Here is a 24,076-nt window from a genome sequence, read left to right as displayed (position 1 = left end):
TGTATTATGTGTAAGACATTTTTTCTTCACATGTTCTGTACATTTTTTCTCTTATTATTTTTTTTTAAAATCCACGTTTAAACCCTAGTCTCACAGTCTTATTCTCCAGCACTACCAACAGAAGCATCTCATGATGATATATTTATAAATCCACTCCTGACGGCGTCACCATCGGCTCCCAGTGAATTCACACTTTTAACTTTCTGTTTCGGGCTGTTTGAACTAGAAGTCCTTACGTCCCACAACACCCATTGAATTAACCATGGAGGTCAAGGTCATTACCCAGGTGAGACATAGCCACGCTGACCTCTGACCTTAAGTGTCAACACACGCTCTGCAGTGATGAAAGCAGTGCTGCTGTTTGAAGTTCTCATGCAAAAGACTTCCATTGTCAAATGTGCAAAGAAAACAATGTATCTTATCTATAGCAGGGGTTTTCAACCTTGGGGTCACGAGACATGGGAGGGATGCGTTTCCAGATGCGTTTTAAAAAAAAAAGAATTTTTTTTAACAATTTAAGCCCATTTCTGCTTATTTTTTACCATTTTTCTGCAATTAAACCAAACTTGCTATATAATATTATAACTTATTTTCCAATTTACCCACATTCAAAATTGTCATACCCATTGTTTGCCATAATGAGCACGACATACTAAACTTCCTGGATAACAGTGGATATTATTCAGATTTATTCAGATAAAACTGTGACTGTGTAAGTTAACTTGGTGATATTGATACTGATTGCTGGGGGGCACTTGTATTATAGGGTCAATGAAATACAGTATAGGGACTTCAACACATGATATTTCATAAAATGGGCATCATCAGGTAAGGTCTGCATGGATATTATGATGGAAATAAAAATAAAACTACTTTGAATTCCTATACAGGACTATAATAGAACTAAAATATGGCAGAAAATGAAACAGCAGTCATGGCCAGGCAGTCACACCACATGATATTTGGACACTTTGAATAACAGAATAAATTAGAATATTTGCATTTCCCGAGCCCCCCAATGAACACCGATGCCCCCATTAGTCAACTGCCAGTCTCCATCAGAGGCGTCTGCTTATCGCTTTGCTATTTTCTTTAAAGGTTCCTTGACTTCAGCGTAACAATTTCAGAAATATTCTTTATGTCTGTTTTTCTTTTTGAATAACATGTTAAGGTTTCATTTATTCAGACAAAAAGTGGAATAACTCAAAAAGTTAAAAAATCTCAATATACTGCATAGCGTCCAGAAATTTATACCGTACTTGTCCAAATTGGTTGAAAACTGCGCAAAGAGTCTGAGTAAGACGGACGACAATGAATAATAATAAAGTTTTTGGAAAAACGTAGAGAGGCTACTATGCATCCTCACTAAAGACGTAATGTAGTAAGTAATGAAAAAAAAAAAAAAAGAAAAATCAAAGTGAGCGCATACATACTAAGATGTTAAATTTTTTTATGCATTTAAACTTTTTTTTTTAACTAAAAGAATGGACAGAATATTTAGATGTCACATTATTATGTCAATGATAAGCTAATGCTAATGCTGAGCTAATGGTTCAATAAACGGGAAGATAATTAAATTCTGATGTAGCTGGTTATGATTTATATTCCACATAAACAGAACTGAATCATAACATAACCTAACCACTAGAGTGGACATGGGCTCGTCTGTAAACAGTCACATTTACAGACCTTGTAGTCGCTGTTAGCTTATCAATAAATGGAAAGAGATTTATCACCTTTATAATTAGTGTTAACTAGACCACTGAGAGTGAGGTCTAAGGCCAAGACAGGCTGACTTGATAATAATGTATCATGTTTTTCTGCAGTCAGTGCCTTCTCCTCGTCCTTCTCTCTCTGCTCTGTTTCAGGTATCATGAAGCTGATGATGACAGTTCCTGATCTGTGGTTCACGACTCAACTAGTGTGAGACACTGATGTTCTATCTCTCTATCCTGTTCTGTTGGTCCTTCTGTCCACTAACCCAACCTGTCGACGCAGATGGCTGCCACCTCTGAACCTGGTTCTGCTGGAGATTTCTTCCTGTTAAAAGGGAGTTGTTTCTTCCCACTGTCACTAAATGCTTGTTCATGTGGATCTTGTTGGGTTTTTTCTTTCTTAATTTGAATTTCATATTATGATAAGCACATTGAGATGACTTTGTTGTAAATTGCGCTATACAAATAAAGCTGTATTGAATAGGCTAACACTAATGCTAATACTAAAATAATGCTAGGCTAATGGAAGGCTAATGCTAGGCTAATGCTAATGCAGTGTTCAATGATGCGGGCCAGCACCTCCATCCTCACTAACTTTTTCTTTAAAAATGCTAACATTCTAGTTAATATTCCTGTCTAATACATTATAAAGATGTAATATTTCAGCCATAAAAACATAAATGCCACAAACGACAGCAATAAAACCGGTTTAATGAAATGAGCACTTTTATGAAGGACATTATTTGGATCAGTAGAACGTGTGTCATCACGAATGTCATCAAAAAGCAGCAACAGCAGCACTTCTTCATTTCCTCTTCAGTTACACAGTCTAATCAGTGTTCTACTGCTCTTTGTCTCCAGAGGCCAGATGTTCCAGATGTTTCTCTTAATTCCGTGCCTTCTAGTCCAAACCGATTGTGCGGTTAAGTACGTCTTTGTGTCCGGTAGACGGAAAACAAATAACGGTGACGTGGCATAAAAACAGGAACATTTGCAGTATCCGCATGCACCGGTAAATAGTCTTATTCATCAAACCAAGGTTATATTTACATCACGTTCACAGCTACATTCCTGGGTTTTGTGTGTGTGTGAGTGTGTGTGTGTGTGTGTAGTATTTCAGTTAATCTTAAGAAGGAAAAGAATATTTTACATTCCATGCAGTAGATTTCAGAACTGAAACAGGAATAATTGTGCAGGAAACCACAAAAAAGCGACGGATGTAAACCAGGGGGAAACAATGTCCTCATGCTTCCTTCCAGTCGCGCACATCCAGATGAGAAGCCTCACTTCAGCTGTGGCTTCAGATGTAGCTCATCTCCACCACTAGTGTGGTGTGAAAAAGGAGATTTGTGCGCACAGAAAGGCTTTAAATCTGAATATTGTTACAGATGAAAGCTGAAGCTCAGTACAGTATTTCACTAATGTTTGATTGTTCCTTTAAATCAGTGGTTCTCAACCTTTTCAGCCCGTGACACCCAAAATAAAGGTCCCAGAGACCGGATTTGATCTGAATAATATCCACTGTTAGTCAGGAAGTTTATTATTAATATTTGGACCATAGTATATAGTCTCAGTAAAGATGTAAATCTTTGTTTTAAACAGAAACAAAATAGGTTAAAAGTGACCAAAAATGGTAGAAAAGGTGGTGAAATGGGATTTTAAAAACCACTGAAATTGGTTAAAAGTTGCAAATTAGAGTGGACAAAAACAAACAGAAAAAGTGGTTAAAAAAAAGGGTTCAAAGTGTCAAATATCGGAACAATTAATTTAAAATGGCAAATCGTGAATGTGGTTAAACGTGTAAAAAAAAATAAGCATGAAAAATGGTGAAAAGAGGTTAAAAGTGACAATAATAAGCCAACATATGTGATGGAGAAGTGGCAGAGTGGGAGTAATGTAGCAAAAATGCATTAAAAGGAGCAAAAATATGGCAAGAAAAGGTAATTAAAATAAAATGTGCAAGTTTGGTGTAGTTGCAGAAAAAGGGCAAAAATGGGCTCAAATTGTTCAGAAAATATTCTTAGTTTCTTAAAGGCATCTGGTGACCCCCTCTCAGTGTCTTGCAACGCCAAGGTTGAGAACCCCTGCTTTAAATAAACTATTATCTTACAGGAAAAGCCTTAATAAACATATTTTTACACTATACAGATTATTGTGTGTCAATAAATACATTTGTGGTGGGAGTACAGTGGAAACAAAGTACATTTAAATAACCATTTTGTGCATTGAGATGATGAATATTCTACATTCTGCAGACACTAAAAGACATCTTATGTTTATATATATATATAAACAAAGTAAACCAAAAGTTTAAATCTAGAAGCTTATTGGCTTTTGACACGGACTAGTACAAAATCTCTGTTTCTTAAATAAAATTCTATCCAAAAACAAAAATTAAACATCTAAAATAACTGCAAGCCATTTGCTTTCTTTAGTATGAAAAGAAATTATACCATACATTATTTACACATTTATTTGTTGAATAAACGGGGATGCGTTTGTCTTTCTTGAGCGTTTTTTCTGCTGTCATTTCTAAATAATCACCAGCGTTAACGTTGTTTAGAACACTGGAATCAGTCGTATTTTGTGTTAAAAACAAACACGTGTTTCAGCGTCTCCGCTGAGTCCCAGAGTTTGACCTCAGTTCACACGCTGGACACAAAAGCCAGCTGAGAAAATAACGACGACAACGTCCTGTTTCCTGTCGTCCTCCAAACTGTAAACATGGCTGCCCACGCACGCACGACCAGCTGCTGTGGTGTTGTGTTGTTGTCAAGTCTGAGAACGGAGGAGAAAAAGCACATCCATCCAATGAAAAATGAATGAGGTGTGAGAGTCAGAGGGGGGGTGCTCAGACGCTGCGGGGGGCCCTCTCCAGTTCGTGCGTCCTGCGGTTGCGTCCCTTCTGTCTCTCCTGCAGGTGTTTCCACTTGGCTGCCAGTCCTGCAACGTGCATGTGGTTGTGAGGGTTCACTACGACCTTCTGCTGCTGCTGCTGCTGCTGCTGCACCAGGTGAGCTTTCTGCTTCCGGTGTTTGCGCTCTCGTTTCCAGATCTGCTCACAGAACTCGTCCACGCTGTTCAGCGTGGGATGGTTGACCAAAGACAGGAAGTCTCTGTACCAAAGCCGTTGGTTGGGACTTTCTCGAGGGGAGGAGAACTCCTGAACATTGGCTGCTGCTGCTGCTTCGTTGTCGCGGTGAAGGAGGTCATCGAGTCGCTCCGTGTCAATGACCTCCAACGTGACCTTGAGGACAGTCTGCATGAAGCCGTGCTCCACTGCCTGGCACAGATACACGCCAGAGTCCTTCTTGGCGAGCGTTCGGATCAGCAGACCCTGCTCCGTGTGGACGAAACCATCCTCTGATTGGATCTGGAAATCAATCACAGGATCAAAGGTTTACATACACCACCAGCTGCCACTGTGTAACTGTTGTTTATCTGAATAATATCCACTGTTATCTAGAAAGTGTATTATTATTTGGGCCATAGTATATAGTCATCTTAAAGACGTGAATCATTGTTTTAATCAGAAATAAAGTAGGTTAAAAGTGACCAGACATGGTGAAAAAGGTGGTGAAATGGGATTTTAAAAACCACAGAAATTGGTTAAAAGTTGTAAATAGACATAAAGAGTCAATATCGAAAAAATTAGTTTAAAATGGCAAATAATGGGCATGACATATCATGAATGTGGTTAAATTGGTAAAAATAAGCATGAATAATGGTGAAAAGAAGTTAAAAGTGGCAATAGTGGGTCAACATATGTGACATTAGGTAGAAAAGTGTTGGAAAGAATAATGTAGCAAAAATGCATTAAAAGGAGAAAAATATGGCAAGAAGAAGTGATGAAAATAGGTTCAAATATGGCATGTTTAATGTAGTTGCACAAAAAAGGGTAAAAATTTACGGAAAATCAATCACAGGATCAAAGTTTAATATCCACCGCCTGCTACCATTATGTAACTGTTGTCAGAGGTGAAAGTAATGGATTACAATAACTTAGGTTACTATAACTTATTTGCTTTTATGGATACTTGTACTTTTTAAAGTATATTTTTAAGTCAGTAATTTTACTTGTACTTCAGTGTGTTTTAAAAGAAGTAAAGTAATTTATTACATTTCTACATCCAACTGTTACTGAGTAAATTATTGTCTTTTGTGATCATTTTTTTATTTCCGTTTTATGGCACCTTGAACACAATCCATATGTTCTTAGTCATGCCATTTCTGATGAATGCCACTTTCTTTGGTTCAGGTTGTGGTTTCTAACTATGATGTTGTTTCCCACATGGCACTGTTTTAGAGTTCACAAATGTAGCTATACTTAGAGCCTAATCATTTTTTTTTTTTAATTGTATTTGACAATTGAAAATAGCCAAATACATTGTAATCGTATAGGAGTTCTTATTATTTTTCTTCCGCAACTTGCTTTGTCCTAAAACTCCTCCTTGGTTATTAATGCAGCACTAATGACAAGTATGTCATCTCATAGGGGCAATGTCAACAATGGTCTGTCAATCTTTTCTGGTGCCAAAATGTCAATGTCAAGGTTGCGTCAAGTGTCAAAAACCAAAATTTTTTCCATATCTCTACTAATATTTATCTTACGAGTTTGATGCTTACATTTATGAAAAGCTCATCTCAGGTGGAGTATTTTATTTAGTCGGATCAAAGCTGTACGACCCACCAGTGAAAAGATTGGTAGGGGTCAAAGTTCAAAAAAACTTTTTTCCTTATAACTTGGACACAAATTGAGATACAGTGCTCAGACTGGTACCTTTGAACAACATTTCCTTTCAGTGTGTGACGTTAACCTTTGCTCAAGGTCATATTTAAAGTCAAGGTCAGTCTTCTGTTTTTCCTGCATTATATAACTTGTCAACAAATCCAGATACAGGTTGTCATTTTTGCATATTTTCAATTGCCAAATACGTATTCGCTTTGCTAATACAGGTTTTGCCTAGTTTAGATTTGAATTCATTGGTGTTATTTATTTAAAAAATAATTGTACATTTTGACTAACCTCTTATTTTATACAGATTCCTTTGTGGAAAACAAATAAAGTTCCAATTGTGCAAGATTTTGTCTCTTCCTTTTGAAGTTTCTACATGAGATGTTTACTGTATGCTGTTACAGAGCTCCTTTTTACTTTCACTTGAGTACAATTTCAATCAAGTAACAGTACTTCCACTTGAGTAGGATATATCAGTACTCTTTACACCTCTGACTGTTGTTATCTGATTCAGTGTGTGTTTTAAGAACACAAAGCCAACCTCTTGTTTGTGATCGTCTGCTGAGCGTTGGAACTGCCAGTACGTCACGGCTCTCTGAGACTTGGGACTGCATTCCAGAAAAGTGCTGCTGTTCTCCACGCCGTACAAGGTTTTATCCTGGAGCGTCGCCTGCCCACTCAGTTCATCTAAAACAAGGGGTGTCAAACATATTTTAGTCCGTGGGCCAAATACAGACCAGTTTGATCTCAAGTGCACCACAGATTATAGGTGGAAAAACCTGATATTTCAACATTAATGTGCTCTAGTTTGAGCTTCCACGTATAAATGATACATAAGGTATGGAAGGCACTGACAATATACAAGCAATAAGTGACAGATATTAAAGAGGACCTGTAGTGGAAATGTATATAAAAAAATGTGTTTAATATATTACCAATAAACAAAACACGTGCACCTTTTTAGGAAAAAAAAAACAAAAAAAACACACATTAAAAGGACTTTTTAGAACGATTTTATACCTTGGAGCATAAACTATGGCGAACCGCCATTTTGGTAAGAATATAATGCACATTTTTTGATCAACACGGCCAGTGGTTTTAAATAAATGGTTCATTGTGGGAGGTAAAGGTATAACAGGTCTGTTTACATTGTGGGAAGTGTAGTTTTTCTGTTGTTATGGTTCCGTGTGCGCTTTCGTAACCTCTCCCTCAGTGATAAAGTGCAGTATCCAGGTTACGAGAGAATTAAAAATCACTTTTCTTACTAACTACCGGCTTCTTGAATGCCCTTCATGTGCCCACTTGGCACGCAGAATCAGCCCAACAGACAGAGCTGTTGTTAGCAGCAGAAATGAGCCATGGCTGAATAGTTTGGTGTTGGAAGTGCAAAAATATGTTTAGCAACTGCAATGAAAGCTGCGTGAAAGGATATGATATGGCCCCCTCTTGGAACGTGAACCAAAAGGCTTGAGGAGCCGCAACGTAAATGATGCCACAACAGAAATAAAGATTTGAAGTATTTATGAACAAAAAGTTATTAAAAGTAGCGACAGAACGAAACAAAAGGGACTGGAGATCCTGGCCAAACTAAACACAAGTAAGGAGGACACTGGGCCAACCCTATACAAGGCCGTCGCACCTAGCGTCCACCCTCTAAAATACAAAAAGGTACAAAAAAGGACGAGCAGAAATCTCCCGCCCAAACTTAAATAACAAACTTACAAAGTGTAGAGTAGGGCGCTGGGCTTCTTGCCCATTAGCTTAGACCATTAGCTTAGCCCATTAGCTTAGCCACAGATCCCTCTCATAGCAGCTCGGCTTGAAGTAGTTCTTGTGTATCCCGTACCAATATTACTGACCTAACATTTGGATAACTCTTAGTGTCGTTATTTGGCTTAGAGTCGCAAATGAAATGTTTTTGCAGGGTTTTTCTTTTGTTGTCATAGTAACCATTGGCTTTACACTCTGTCATCATTCAGAAACACGACCCAGCGCTGGACAATGATAGGTTAGCGTCGGCGGCACTGCGTCACACTGCAGGTTAGCCGATCGTCATTCAGCCTGCAGACCAATGGCACACTGTTGCCTAGCAACAGCTAACAGGAATTAAAAAAAAGTACGTCATAGCTGTTCAAAATGGCGGCTCACCACAGGTTATGCCCCAAGGTATAAAATCGTTCTAAAATGACATTTTAACGTGTGTGTGTGTGTTTTTTTTTAAAGGTGCACATATTTTATAGGTTATAAACAAATTAAAGAAACACATTCTTGTTATATACCAGTGTTTTTTTAAGCTTGGTTTCAGAGTTTAACCTGAAATGTCTAGTAATTGTATAAAAAAAATTAAAAAAAATAACTGATTTTTAAAATTTCAAATTAAAACACAATTATAACAATTGTATTTTATACTTTCATTTTGCCAAATTCAAATCTAGTTCTAATAAAACACAGTAAAAAACAAAAAACAGTACAGTGTGACAAACATGATCAAAATCTAATTCTCGTAGAAATGTCTGTGGGGTCGCCAGAAATTCTTGATAGGGTCACAATCCAAAAAAGGTTGGGAACCACTGTTATATACATTTCCACTACAGGTTCCCTTTCATTGAAGTTGTGTATTTAGTGGTCATTTTATGTTTTCTCTGTCATTTTAACTTTCTTCTGTGGGCCAAATTGGATGCTCTAAAGGGCCGGATTTGGCCCCCTGGGCCTCGAGTTTGACACGTGATCTAAAAGAAAGTCAAACAGGCACATGAAAGTAATGTTTGCTTTATTTTGTGACCATGTTGCTGGTTTTAGTTCTGCTGTTATGGGAACGCAACAACACGCAATCACTTTTTCCTTCTTTAGTGATTAAAAGTTTGGCCTTTAATTATTGCAAACTTTAAAGGACAAGTTCTTGTGGGTTTTTTTTTTTTTACCAAATCATGTCAAATGTTGAATACACACAATAACTTTATATTTGATTATACATCGTCTGGTAACATTGTGCTTTTTAAGAGACATTTTGGCCAAAATGGTTAAGATGTGACTTGATGACCGTTCTTTAAAAGCATCTAACAAACATCTAACTTGTAAAAATCCTTTCTTTCCTGGGAAAGAATCCAATGAATCAGTCACAGAGACCGCAGTGGAAGTCCTGTTTGGGTTTAAAGCAGTAAAGTGCAGGGCTTGGCGACACAGAGGAGGGCTCGGGAGAACTCGGACTGAGGTAATTATACACCACGCAGGGTTCGGCCCTAATCTTCACGCCATAAAACGTGAAGAAACACACGCCACACGCAGTCACACTCAACAGGAGTCATTACACTGAGAAGCTGCTTTAAAGTTTCACTTTTCTGTTTCAATATTAAAATTTCGCCAGAACAAAGCCTTTGGTTGTCATGACGACTTTCATTAACAGATAATGTTCGCTTCATTATAATTTCTATAATTATTGCTCATGTTTTATCTTCATTTTGTTCCTCACAATCATTCATTTGTTTGTGACTTTTTTAGTTTATTTTTTTTGGCTGTAGGTCTTTTCTTCATCATTGTGTTTGTGTTCCCAGCTAAAAATAATAATAATTGTGGACCCACGGGACCCAAACGTAACATTTATGCAATGATAAAATAACAAAATCGTAAAAACAGGAGTTTAATTGCATGCGAATCAACATTTCTACAATCTTTAAGTTAAGTTAGGAAAGAAAAGTTCAGAAAAAGTACAAAAGAAAGACGAGTCCAAAAATACACAAAATGCTAAAAAAATACACAAAAGAACAATGAAAATACACAAAAATGACCAGAAAATACACAGAAATGACCAGAAAATACAAGAAAATAGACCAAAGGACAACAATATTACACAAAAATGATTCCAAAAAGACACAAAATAAAAGAACAATACACAAGAGGACAGCAAAATACACGTCATTGTTATGTAAAACAAAGCATGTCCAAGCAAGATTTTCACTTTATAATTCCTCCATTTTGTTAACCATTTTCATTTGATTTGGGGAAATTTTGGGGAATAATTTGAGGAAAATTACATGATTTTGGATGAAATTGAGAGTTTGTTTAACAATTTGAGGTTAGAAATGTTGTGCCATCATGTGATATAAGCATGTGAAAACTGGATTGGGCTGGATTTGACTTTTTCACACACGGCTTGCTTTGTTTACCTTGATGTTGTAGGTCTGAGCACTGCGTGAGTGGGTCTCCGTTCCTAATATCTTGTCTTCTTGTTCTCCTGCAGAAACACAGAGTTAAGGTTTATAAATCTACAAGTGTGTGTGTGTGTGTGAGAGAGATCCCCTTTGTAGAGGAAAGGCACTAGAATCATATTTTTAGCACAAATATTAGTTTCCCATGAACATCTGAAACCAAGGCTAATAAAGCGTTTAATTATTTTGAGCTTCAAGGGGGTCGATTATCAGAAAGCAGCTGACAGAATTGTCCTTTTCATGGTTTATTTTAAAGGCTCCACATTTAAACTGATGGGGAATCACAGGATGTTTTGCAGCATCCCTAAAAGATGCAAATTTAAAGAAAGTCCTTTGGGCCATTTCCAGGCAGGATGTCTCGTTGATGTTTACAATGAACGCACAAATTTCACAATTTGATGGATTTTTTGCCAAAAATGTGACGACAAGACATTAAAGCTGCAAGAAAAATGTTTCATGAAGTTTCGGTTGGAACATTTGGCTTTAAATATCTTACCACAGGGAAGTATGCTAACAAAATGTCTACATGAAACCATCCATTTAACAACAGAAACACAAACAAAGATGAATCCAAAAACATACAAAATGACAGAAAAATACACAAAAGGAGAAAAATAATTACTCTATAAACCCAAAACAACAAAATACACACACAAAAGGAATGGAAAATACACAAAAGGACAACGAAAATACACAAACTGAATCACAAACATGATAATTGATAGAAAAATACGCAAAAAGAAAACAAAAACGACTCCCAAAACCCAAAAGGTGAACAAAATAACAAAAAAAATGACTCCAAGACACTAAAATATGACAGGAAAATACACAACAAAAAAGTAAACAATTGAAATAAAAAATATTCAAAATTACTCCAGAACACACAAAAATACAGGAAAACACACAAAAAACTAAACTAAAGAAACAAAAATGACTCAAACCACAAAATATGATGAAAAAGATGCATAACAATGACTCCAAAAACACACAAAATGATAGAAAAATACACAAAAATATAACAAAAATGACTCCAAAACACAAAAAAGACAGAAAAATACTTAAAAGGACAACAATAACGCAAACAATTGTAACAAAAACACTCAAAATTACTCAAGCACACACAAAATTACAGGAAACTACACAAAAGGACAACTAAAGAAACAACGATGACTCTAAAAAACAGAAAATGACAGAAAAATACATGAAACATCAAGAAGAATGTACAGAATGACTCTAAAAACGCATAAAAGCCACAAAATGAGAAATAAACTCCAAAAACACACAAACCCTTTGTTGTTTCTTGCATTAATGCTCAGATTTGTCATTATTTCAAATGCTATCTTATTAGACAATCACTTTTTATTGGACTCGGTATGTATAAAAGTTGCCCATCTTTTGTCTAAATATAATAATATAGCCCCCCCGACATGCAGGAACAAGGAGTGTGTACCTTTTGGCCATGGGGAAGTATCTGGAGCACTCTGCACCGTCCCACGCACAGTACGGATCTCTTGCAAGGCAACACTCAGCACAGGCCTTTCCATAAACTTCACAGCGGTGCAAAGGCATCTGGGATACACCAATGTTTGAGCCCAGGTACAGTTGTTGCTGTCAAAAGAGAATTATCACAGTTTATTCACATTTGAACTGTAATGGCTACAGTGCTGTACATGTGAATAACGTGTGTGAGTGTATATAATGGACCACTTTTTATTGATATAAATTCTTATCTCTCACCAACTCATCAATTAACAATCCTCTTATTGTCTCTCCCTGGCATTTAGAATGATGAGATAACTGCCGGCTAAAAGCCAACCATTAATCAACAATAACAATCGGTTCTTCTTGAAGTGTTTACACAACACAAATAAAAGTGTTCTCGCACCCACGGAAAAAAAAAAAAAAGCAGAAACAGGTTATTCCAAGGCAGATGTGCCTCCGGACTATTCAGTATTACACAATAGATCCATTACTCTACGACTCTATGTAGTGAAGTGAAATCCAGCTGGCATGTCTCCAGCATTCCCTGCTATTTATATTAGTTAGCTTCAACAGTAGCATTTCACTCAGTAGGTTTTGTCTTTGTTTATGAGTCGTTTTTCCTGAACTTTTTACCTGTTTGGTTGAGAGTTCCATGGCTGTAATAGCTGTTGGTTCCTGTAGAGAAATTAAGAGGAAACAGTGAATTTTAGATTCTATCTTTGTCTAGAACGTGTCAAAATCAAAGCCCAGTTGTAGATAGCTCAGATTCACCAATTTAACTAAATTCTACAATATTTTGAGGGACTTTCAGTTTTCCTTTGTTTATATCACATGAATGGAGTCATTTTTAATTGAAAATTGTGGAAAGAACTCTCAATTTTTCCACAAAAACTGGTTACATAGTCACAAATTTATGAAGTGATGATCCAGCAGGGACTGATATTAAAAACTAGGGCACAATTGATGTTAAAATTATTAATTTATTATTTGCAGATCAAACTGGTCCATATTTGGCCCCTGCCACCCTGGTCTATGAGGTTAAATTTTAACTAAACTTACTCTGAAAACAGTCATTTCTTCAAGTAATACTTCTTCTAAGTCGTGCCAAGAGCCTCTGGGAACGGAAACCACTTTGAGAATTGTTCCAATGTCTACAATGCAGAAAAAGGAACAAATTGTGTGTTTATTTGACAGATTATTTAACAAATAATCTAGAATAGAACTCACTATTTATTCCTTTACCTGTGCCGATGAACATGACATCATATTGACCGTCTTCTGCTTCCACTTTATCCACCACGATCTGTGTAAACTGATAGTCCTTGTCCGTCTTGACGATGATTGGCCGATTGTTGATGGGATAGACAGGGTTAAACATGGCTGGATGGCTTCTGGCAAACGTGACGACCTCATCGGGAAGGTCTTTGGTCGTATCAAAACCACCGAACGTTTTGCTTGGGCACTGTCGGAAGAACAGATCCTATTGATGCATTTTTCTCTTTGTAATGACGATCGAAAAGTTGCAGGAAGACGTAACCGTGGTGTACTCACAGTGCCGGGCCGGGGGTACGGAACCCGCCCCTGGAAAGGCACCCACTGATAGTTTGGTCCGTCTCGGTGAGCGTATGGACCGAGGAAAACCCTCCTGACGTCCGTCATGCTGTACATGCACACGGCTGAACCCTTAAAGATGTTGCTGAAAACAAACCCAGAATATTGCGATAAAAACTGTTTGTTTCTTTTATTGAAAACAAAACTCATTCAGTAACAACGAACAAAAGTGTTGTGGTGATCAGAACAATACCTGGAAGTGGTAAACACTGCATAGACGATGGGACTCTTGGGATCCTTTGTGCTCATGAGAAAAACATCCTCTGAAAGCAGACGACGAGATTACAAACATGTCCCACTGAGAAGAAACAATCGATCTTCTGAAAATTGTGCACGATGGTGTCACTTACGCAGTTCATCGAAGTGAGTGTCTATTCCGTTACTGCCGGGCACCGAGCAAATCAGCCGCGCCTTCAGGAAGGTGGTCCACTTATTCACCAGACTCCTGTGACCACCCAGGTCGTTCTGTTTGACACATTTTAAAATCACAGACACTCAGACATTGAATGAACACAAAATAATTTTCCTAACAGCATTACTGTTTAAAAGGATCCTCCAATGTTTCTACTAATATGGCCTAAAATCTTTGACATGTTCTTATTAGAAGATCTATGCCTAAAAAAATCAATTATTATGCACCATGTTCATTAAATCACCTTTTAAAAATGGGACTACTTTACAGTTTAAGGGGGAGTTTACACCGACAGATCCTAGAGCGTTTAGAACGCCTTGTTTGGTCGATGGATATAATATATCCATATTATGTAATATATAATATATAAAAAAGCTCTTTGCAAAGCTAGAACTTCCTATTACTCAACTCTAATAGCGGAAAACAAAAATAATTCTTGGTTCCCATTCAACACTGTAGCCAGGCTCACCAAAAGCTACAGGTCTGTTGAACCCTCTATTCCTGTCAACCTGAGCAGTGATGATTTTATCAACTTCTTTACTGATAAAATTCTGACAATTAGAAACAAAGCTCATGTCCCCCAGCAGGAGAAATCAATAATTTCTTAAACAAAGCATCTCCTGAAATTATCCCAACATTTAGCTTTTATTTACATAGTTTTACTCCAATTGGTTTATCTGAACTGACCTCAATAGTTAGTTCTTAACCAACAACCTGTCTTTTAGATCCAATCCCAACTCCACTATTTAAAGATGTTCTTCCACTAAATAGCACTAATATGATGAACTGGATTAACACATCTCTAGTAACAGGTTATGTACCACAGGCCTTTAAAACCGCTGTAATCAAACCTCTCCTTAAAAAAACCAACCCTCGATCCAAGTGACTTATCCAATTATAGACCAATATCCAATCTCCCTTTTGTTTCCAAAATTCTTGAAAAAGTCATTGCAGGTCAAATATGCGATCACCTACATAGGAACAATTTATACGAGAGCTTCCGATCTGGCTTTAGAGCCCATCACAGCACAGAGACCGCCTTAGTAAAAGTAACCAATGATCTCCTCTTAGCCTCAGACAGGGTTGGTCTCAGTTCTGGTGCTCTTAGATCTCAGTGCAGCCTTCGATACAGTGGATCTTCATCTACTGCTGCAGAGACTGAAAAGTGTCTTTGGAATTAAAAAAAACAGTGCTGGGTTGGTGTAAATCCTACCTATCAGACAGAACTCAATTTGTTCATGTTAATAATCTGTCCTCAGTGCATGCCAGAGTTAATCATGGAGTTCCACAAGGTTCAGTTTTGGGACCAATACTCTTTCCATTATATACAGTATGCTTCCACTAGGTAACATTATCAGAGAACATAATATAAATTTCCATTGCTATGCAGATGATACACAGTTTTATCTCTCAATGAAATCAGATGAAATTCCTCAGTTATTAAAACTCCAGACTTGTCTTACAGATATCACATCCTGGATGAGCCGTAACTTTCTCCTTCTTAACCAGGATAAAACCAAAGTGATTTTATTTTGTCCAAAACACCTCAGAGAGAAATCATCAGAGCAAGGAGTGTATTTGGATGGCATTACTCGGTCACCCAGCACCACAGTCAAAAACGTAGATAAGTCTTTGATACTGACTTATCTTTTAACACTCACATTAAACAAATCACAAGAACAGCCTTCTTCCACCACCATAATATCTAAAAAAATCAGGAATATATTGGCCCAGATGCTGAAAAACGAATCCATGCATTTGTTACATCTAGATTAGATTATTGTAACTCCCTACTGTCAGGATGTCCTAGTAACTCACTAAAAAGTTTCCAGTTAATTCAGAATACTGCAGCTAGAATACTAACAGGTACAAACAGGAGAGAGAATATTTCTCCAGCATTGGCTTCCTTTCATTGGCTTCCTATAAAATCTAGAATAGAGTTTAAAATCCTCCTGTTAGCCTACAAAGCTCTACATGATCAAGCTCCTGTATATCTTTAAGACCTGTTAGTGATCTATCGTCCAGGCAGAACACTCCGCTCTCAGTCTGCTGGTCTTCGGGAAGTTCCTAAAGTGTCTAGACATAGAACAGGAGGCAGAGCGTTCAGCTACCAGGCTCCTTGCTTTCGGAACCAGCTCCCAGTTTTAGTATGGGAGGCTGCTACTCTCTCCACCTTTAAAAGTAAACTCAAAACCTACTTATATGCTAAAGCATATGCCGTATAATAGCATTTGGAGATAATTTATCACATGAGTCTAAGTGTTGAGAGCCCTGATCCATCCTTCAGAAATGACTGGCAGCCTTCCCAAAACAGCTGCCGACGTAATATGAACTTTACGATAGGTCAGAAAGCTGCCAGCTCCAATCAGCTGTAAGCTTACTACCATAATTCCAATCATGTAGATGTCTTCCACATCTTCCATGGAAAGAATCGACAGACACAGAACTCACCACTTGTTCCAAGGGTCTAGCAGATATCAATCAATCAATCAATCAATCAATCAATCAATCAATCAATCAATCAATCAATCAATCAATCAATCAATCAATATTTATATAGCACAGATTATAACAAAGGTCATCTCATAGCCCAATAAAAATCACATCCAGTCGCAAACGTACTGCTCGGACAGTTTTTTGTTGAAAAAAATTGGTCAATTGCATTGAGAGACCAACTGATCAATTCCATTATTCCAGATTTGGATGAGATGCAAAGAGAGGTTCCTAATAGATTCACAAGACCAGACAAAACAAAGCAGCAGAAAGGACAGATACGGTGGGAAAGAGGCAGTAGAGATTTTTTATCTCCTGGGTTTGGCTGGGTTTGCGTTCAGAGAACAAATTCTGATCCGCTCCAAACAGCCTCTGGACCTTTACTCTCCTTTAAAAAGTGCTCTGACACGCTCTGGGAACTGAAGTGTTTACAGCAACGATCAAAACAAACTTTGAAGTGGAAATTTAAACAATTCACATCTTTTTTGAGCAAATTATCCTTGATTTCTTGATCAATGTGTATTTTAGCCTCCAGCAGCTTTAAACCGTTTTACCACAAAAATATTGTATTTTTAGATGTTAGTACCAAAATAAAACTGTTATGTGATCGTGTTTGTTCCAGTAAGAATCATATTAATGGATTTTTAGGGTCTGAAGGGTTTCCTGAATTTGCAGATGTGCAAAGATGTGGCTTAAAAAACAAAAAAAACAAAATTGATTTATGACTGTAAATTCAAAAGCATCCCAAAAAATAAAGCTGCATTATGCACAAAGGATTATTTGTCTTCTTCTGGGGATAATTCCTGACATTGTGACTCATTAGACGGTTGAGAAAAAGCTGAAGAGAAAGGCAGTGGACGCACGTCACTCAGCTGAATCCCTGATTAATGAATAAGCAAAGCATCTGGAATGTGAAAGCAGTAGTGGGTTAAAGTGAGCCTCCCCCCACCCCCGAAGCTGCAGGGTTTAACGCACACAGTGAGAGACAAAGTACTTTATTATAAGGAACCTTTAAAGCTGACAAAGACCACATGTGGCCCTCTGCTTCAGTATTCTTTTGTGTGGCCCCCAAAAATCTATCTTACAAAAGGTGTAATTCAAGTTTCAAGGAACTTGCAGCCCAACATAATTCAGAAAATAACTTAAAAAAAAAACATATGTATCAAAAGTACACAACAAAAATATTCCAAATATACAAAAATTACTCAAATGTTAACAAAGATACACAAAACAACCACTTAAACACAAAAAAGTTACAAACACACAAAACAACAACACACATACTTACAAAATGACTTCAAGGACAGAAAAATACAGCAAAATTACACAAAACAATAGAAAAATATACACAACAATAAAAATACAAAGAACAACTCCAAAAATGCCCAAATCGGCAACAAATATTTTAAGTTTAAAGAAAAATGACAAGAACACACAAAATAATAACTAAACACAAATCAAAATACACTAAAATTCCCAAATGATGGAAAAAATAGTACACGCAATGACTACAACCTCACAAAAAAACCAAAAAAAAAACCAGCAAATACACAAACCCTTTGTTCTTTCCTGCATTGATGCTCATATTGGTAATTATTCTAAAATCTAACATGAATGTTCATAATGTGTCCTTGGCTCAGAGAAAAGCATTTTTGCGACCCCCACTGTGACTAATGTTGCCCATCCCTGCTTTAAAGCGTTTCAGCCTCTCAGGTGTTGGCGACATTTAGCGTTTCTCTCTCAGTTCCTTGTCTTTAGGTCTTTAGGGGTGATTTGTATCGTTCACAACAAAGCCCATTTTTCCTTCATAGCTAAAAATAATCCCAGATAACGGCTTGTGAAAGCTTCCATTATGAAGCCACTCAGATATCCGTCAAGGGTTTGTCCAGATATGGAAACTATTTTGCACAATGTCAAAGTGAGAGCGTGTGTGTGTCTTTGTCTCTTTGTGTGTGCTTGTGTGAATAATTGCGTACTTTGCAGAGCTGTCCAATGCGAGCGTGCGTGGCCTTTCCCACGTGCTCCCCATCCATGGCGCTCTCACGGAAGAATAGGTAGATTTTGTCGTCTTCTGGATTGTCGCTTTCTGGAATAAGATGAACGCCCAGAAATCGAGGATCTGCGAGAGTAGGAAATAAAACCACAATGTACTCTTTACATTGTTGAATAGATGAATAACGACCACAAAAACCATTTTGCTTCATATCTTAATAACAATAAAGCAGGCGTATCGAACTCATTTTTGTTCAGGGGCCAAACAGGGAGCAGTCTAAGCTTAAATGGGCCACATATTTTATGTGGGAATTAAAGCAAATTCAACATTAATTCTGCACATTCAAATATAAATTATATATAAATTGTAAAGGACGTGAGTATTTCAGTCCCCTGCAGGATCTTCACTTAAATTTACCGGATGTTTGGGAATTTGGGGAATATTTTGGGGAAAATTTACCAGATTTTGGAAAAATTGTGAGTTCTTTCAACAATTTCAGATTAAAAATGACTGTCATCATGTGATATGACAAACGATTGTGGATTTTAATATAACTTGTGTATTTAGAGGGGCGGAAATATCTAACATGAATTACTTGGTAACCTACAAAGTGGATGATGTTTTTTCTATCATTTTTATTTTCTGAAGTGGGTCACATTTGATGCTCTAAAGGGCCAGATTTTGCCCCCGGGCTTTAAGTTTGACACATGTGCAATAAAGCATGCTTATAAAGTAAGGATTATATGACGGGGATGGGGCTGGCACTGCAGCTTTACTCATTCTCTGTCAAGCCTGTTCATTAATAAGAAAAGTTTCATATTAAATTCCAAACCTCGACAGAAGCCAACAAATAAATAACCTGCCCCAGTGTATTTTCAGCCACGTGAAGACAGCCTACAGCTGCATGGCTGGAACTGCCAAATAATAAATCTTATCCTTACACAGTGGAAGGAAAAATTATGTTAAACCTTTGGAAAAAAAAAAACCCTGCATTTGTGCATAAAGTCTACAGCTCTAAAGCAGTGGTGTTCAACCTTTTTAGCCCGCGACCCCAAATTAAAGGTTCCAGAGACCGGGGACCTCCACTGTAGCTGAAGGTGGTTGAACACAGACATGAATATTGAAGAACAGTCATGTGTAGACAGGGTCATCTATAAGGGGGAATAAAGGGGAGAGATTTTTGGGGTCCATCCATAAAGTCAGTAAAATGATGGTCTATTGTTCTATGAATCTGTGATAACCACATTTATTTATTGATCTGAATATTATCCACTGTTATCCAGGAAGTTTAGTATTATTTGGGTCATAGTATAAAGTCATCTTACAGATGTAAATCCTTGTTTAATCAGAAATAAAATGGGTTAAACGTTACCAAAAATCGTGGAAAAGGTGGCGAAATGGGATTTGAAAAACCACAGAAATTGGTGAAAAGATGCAAATGACAGTGGCCAAAAACAGACATAAAAAGTGATAAAAAGGGTTCAAAGTGTCAATATTGGAACAAATAGTTTTAACTGGCAAATAATGGGTGTGACAAATGGTCAATGGGATTAAATTGGCAAAAATAAGCATGACATATGCTGAAAAGAAGTTAAAAATCACAATAATGGGTTCATGATAATAGGTGGAAAAGTGGTGGAAAAAGTTTAAAAGTGCCAAAAATGTCTTGAAAGTAGAAAAAATGTGCAGAAAAGGAAAAGGGATTGAAATTAAATGGAGAAGTAGCATAAATGAGAGTAATGTAGCAAAAATGCAATGAGAAGTGATGAAAATAGGTTCAAATATGACAAGTTTGGTGAAGTTGCAGAAAAAGGGTAAAAATAACCAAAAATGGGCTCAAAATATTCTTAGTTTCTTAAAGGCATATGGCGAGTCCCTCCCAGTGTCTCGCGACCCCAAATGGGTCTCGACCCTAAGGTTGAGAACCCCTGGTCTAAAGTACTGCAAATTTAAAACAATATAAGGTTTACAAGTTAGTGCGTGGTTTGTTCTTCTCTTTACAAATAAAGCATCGGTATTTTTTGAGATCTTACCGTTTAGCCACCGAGAGTCATGCTGCTCCGTCCTGATTGGATGATGCTTTCCAAGCGTGCGAAAGATGGCAAAGTCCCGCCCCATGAAGTCTGCCGACGTCCCAGCATACAGTTCTCCATCTGCATGAGCAAGAGGAAACTGGAGTTTACATGAGACCGTGGCTCAGGTGGTAGTGGGTCGTCTTCTGATCGAGAGGTTGGGGGTTCGATCCCAGTACCTGACTATGTGTCGAAGTGTCCTTGGGCAAGACACTGAACCCTAAGTTGCTCCCAGTGGTCGACTAGCACCTTTATAATGAATTATAGAATGAATTAATCTAAATTAATGCCCCAACAATATTTGACGTCAGAAGCAAGGCTTTCTGATTTTATGATCGCATTGTTTACAAAGTACAAACAGAACATTCCAGAGAAGTGGAAACTGAACAGTGTAATAGAATATCTGTGGCATGAAATAAACAAAGCAACTGATGAAGCTGATGAATTTAGTTTGAAATAGTCTTTCTATATAGCATTTGGTCAGACAATGGTGTCTGTAGCAGCGCTTCTAGCCCCGCCCACATCCTCTACCACAGAGAATGGTTGACTGTCCACTACAATCATTCATCCACTGACTTTGTTCATTTGTCACTCATGGATTTATTCATTTTGGGTCTGAATTCTGTCATCTTGTCCAGTGTGGATTAGAGACACTGTCTGCTCAGACTGGGACCTAATATAGCTGCTACATGTTTAGCATTGATGTGCTAGCTGCAACATGTTTAGCATTGAGATGCGAGCTGCTACATGTTTAGCATTGAGATGCAAGCTGCTACATGTTTAGCATTGAGATGCTAGCTGCTACATGTTTAGCATTGAGGTGCTAGCTGCTAAATGTTTAGCATTGAGGTGATAGCTGCTACATGTTTAGCATTTAGGTGCTAGCTGCTACATGTTTAGCATTGAGGCGCTAGCTGCTACATGTTTAGCATTGAGGCGCTAGCTGCTACATGTTTAGCATTGAGGTACTAGCTGCTACATGTTTAGCATTGAGGAGCTAGCTGCTACATGTTTAGCATTGAGGTGCTAGTTGCTACATGTTTAGCATTGAGGTGCTAGTTGCTTCATGTTTAGCATTGAAGTTGTAGCGGAAGCTAGAAGAGCTCAGGTGATTGCAAACTCTTTCTCACTGTGCCTTTGTTTTCAATCCAGTGTTTTTTAAATGAACACCCAAAAAACACAGCAACAACTTCTCCTCAAGTTTTCTTGTTTCTTGTGTCGTGGTCTATGCATCAGTATTATGGGTATACCGGGTAACTCGTGCAGTACGAAAGGTTCCACGTTCTTATTTTGGTGCATAATTTTTCTGTAATTAATTCATCACTATAAAGCAATATAGTTCCAACCCTATTTTTAAGCTTTCATGGGGAGATTTGTCTGACGTTTCCATATTGAAATGGATCGCAAAAGCTCAATGGAAACACTTTCCGCAATTACACGTCACAGTACAGAACGTACCATGAATTTATTCATTTTTGCTATGAACCATGTCATCTTGTCCAGTGTGGATTAGAGATCTGCCTTCATGGACTAGTGTAGCGTCACCAAGAACTGTTGTGCATGCTGGCTGCTATATGTTTAGCATTGAGGTGCTAGCTGCTACATGTTTAGCAATAAGGTGCTAGTAGCTACATGTTTAGCATTGAGGTGCTAGCTTCTACATGTTTAGCATTGAGGTGCAAGCTTGAATTAAATTAAATTAAATTGGGACTTAATAAAGGTTACCACTCCCACATATACTGTAGCTGCTACATGTTTAGCATTAAGGTGGTAGTGGAGGCTGGAAGAGCTCCAGTGATTGATAAACTCTTTATCGCTGGGCTTTTTTCAGATCAAATCTATCACAAAAACATCTTCTACCACCTGAAGAACATCTCCAGAGTGAAAGGTTTAATGACTCAGAAAGACCAGGAGAAACTGGTCCATGCTTTTATCTCCAGCAGACTGGACTATTGTAATGGTCTTCTGACAGCTGGTTCAGCATGCTGCAGCTCGGGTCTTAACCAGAACAAAGAGGTCAGAGCACATTACTCCAGTTTTAAAGTCTTTACACTGGCTCCCAGTCAGCCTCAGAATAGACTTTAAAGTTCTGCTGCTGGTGTATAAATGTGTGAATGGGTTTGGTCCAGAATACATCAGTGAGATGTTAGTCAGATATGAACCCAGCAGGTCTCTCAGATCTATGGACACAGGTCAGATAGTGGAGCCCAGAGCTCACAGTAAACATGGTGATGCTGCTTTTAGTTGTTATGCTGCAAAGAAGTGGAATAAACTGCCAGCAGAGCTGAAGTCAGCATCCAATGTGAACATTTTTAAATCAAAGTTAAAGGCACTTTTTTTCTCTACTGCGTATGATTGAGAGAGAGATATTTAGTCATGTTGTTGATGTCATGTGTTTGTTGATAATTTGAATTGATTTTACTGATGATTTTAAATGTTCTTATTAATTTTAAACAATTGAATGTTTTATCATGTAAAACACATTGAGTTGCCTTGTGTATGAAATGCGCTATACAAATAAATTTGCCTTGCCTTGCCTTCCATCCGGTGTTTTTATTTAAACTAAAATGAATGCCCACGAAGCACAGAAACGACTTCTCCTCTGGTTCTCCTGTTTCTTGTGGTATACTGAGAACTCATGAAATGCACTGTTAGGTGTGCAAATTATTTGTATTTTTTTCTGTATTTTTCACTTTTTTTATCATGTAAAGCACATTGAATTGCCTTGTGTATGAAATGCACTATACAAATAAATTGCCTTAGCAGTACATGTAGAACTGGGTGTGTCGGGAGAACACAAACTGGGAGAGTCGTGAAATTGACATTTCCTCAGCAGGAAGAACAGAGGTGTGAGACCAGGATGGGAACATAATAATGCTGTTGAGCAAAGTGAGAGAAAAAGGGACGGGAGATGAGGGGCGACGGGCTGCAAAACAACCATCTGCTCCGTTAAATGCTGTAATATAACCCAACACGAGTGCTAATAATAATCGGATAGAGTGAGAACACACTTGGTAAACTTGCGTAGCCACTACTTAAAGGAGGTTTATTCAGATAACGGTGGACGGAAATAGTTTACAGTGGTGTCAATGATGGGTTCTGTGTGTAATGAATGGCAGGAACTACATCTGCTGCAATAAAAAAAAAAACAGCAGCGAGGAAAAGGGTGTTTCTGGATTCACACAGAATTATGTGATAGATGCACCGTGTAGCCACCGTCACACTCACCGATTAGCATGGACGCCGTTAGCAACCTGGGGTCATAGGGACTCTTTCCACGGCCGTTTTCCACATGAGGCTCCAACCTGAACACATTATCCTGGACAGAAAGAGACAGAAAAACCACTAATTCCTTCAG

General features: G+C 37.8%; 1 protein-coding gene across 1 annotated transcript in view; it reads right to left on the bottom strand.

The window, feature by feature from the left end:
* Positions 1-3,739: 3,739 nt before the first annotated feature.
* sema3ab (sema domain, immunoglobulin domain (Ig), short basic domain, secreted, (semaphorin) 3Ab) overlaps positions 3,740-24,076 on the bottom strand; it is a 40,122-nt gene continuing 19,785 nt past the window's right edge. The window contains exons 5-17 of the mRNA XM_028449467.1: positions 23,947-24,037; positions 20,680-20,799; positions 18,630-18,772; positions 14,099-14,213; positions 13,942-14,011; positions 13,689-13,833; positions 13,380-13,599; positions 13,197-13,288; positions 12,771-12,812; positions 12,106-12,263; positions 10,614-10,681; positions 6,992-7,137; positions 3,740-5,088 (exon numbers count right to left, since the gene is read on the bottom strand). Of these exons, the coding sequence (XP_028305268.1) occupies positions 4,567-5,088; positions 6,992-7,137; positions 10,614-10,681; positions 12,106-12,263; positions 12,771-12,812; positions 13,197-13,288; positions 13,380-13,599; positions 13,689-13,833; positions 13,942-14,011; positions 14,099-14,213; positions 18,630-18,772; positions 20,680-20,799; positions 23,947-24,037 (1,932 nt within the window). The 3' untranslated portion in view covers positions 3,740-4,566. The remainder of the gene's footprint in view (positions 5,089-6,991; positions 7,138-10,613; positions 10,682-12,105; positions 12,264-12,770; positions 12,813-13,196; positions 13,289-13,379; positions 13,600-13,688; positions 13,834-13,941; positions 14,012-14,098; positions 14,214-18,629; positions 18,773-20,679; positions 20,800-23,946; positions 24,038-24,076) is intronic.

This window comes from Gouania willdenowi, chromosome 6 (genome assembly GCF_900634775.1).
Source record: "Gouania willdenowi chromosome 6, fGouWil2.1, whole genome shotgun sequence".
NCBI lineage: Eukaryota > Metazoa > Chordata > Actinopteri > Blenniiformes > Gobiesocidae > Gouania > Gouania willdenowi.
The sequence above is the reverse complement of the archived record's forward strand: the minus strand, read 5'-3'. Positions and strand labels throughout refer to the sequence as shown.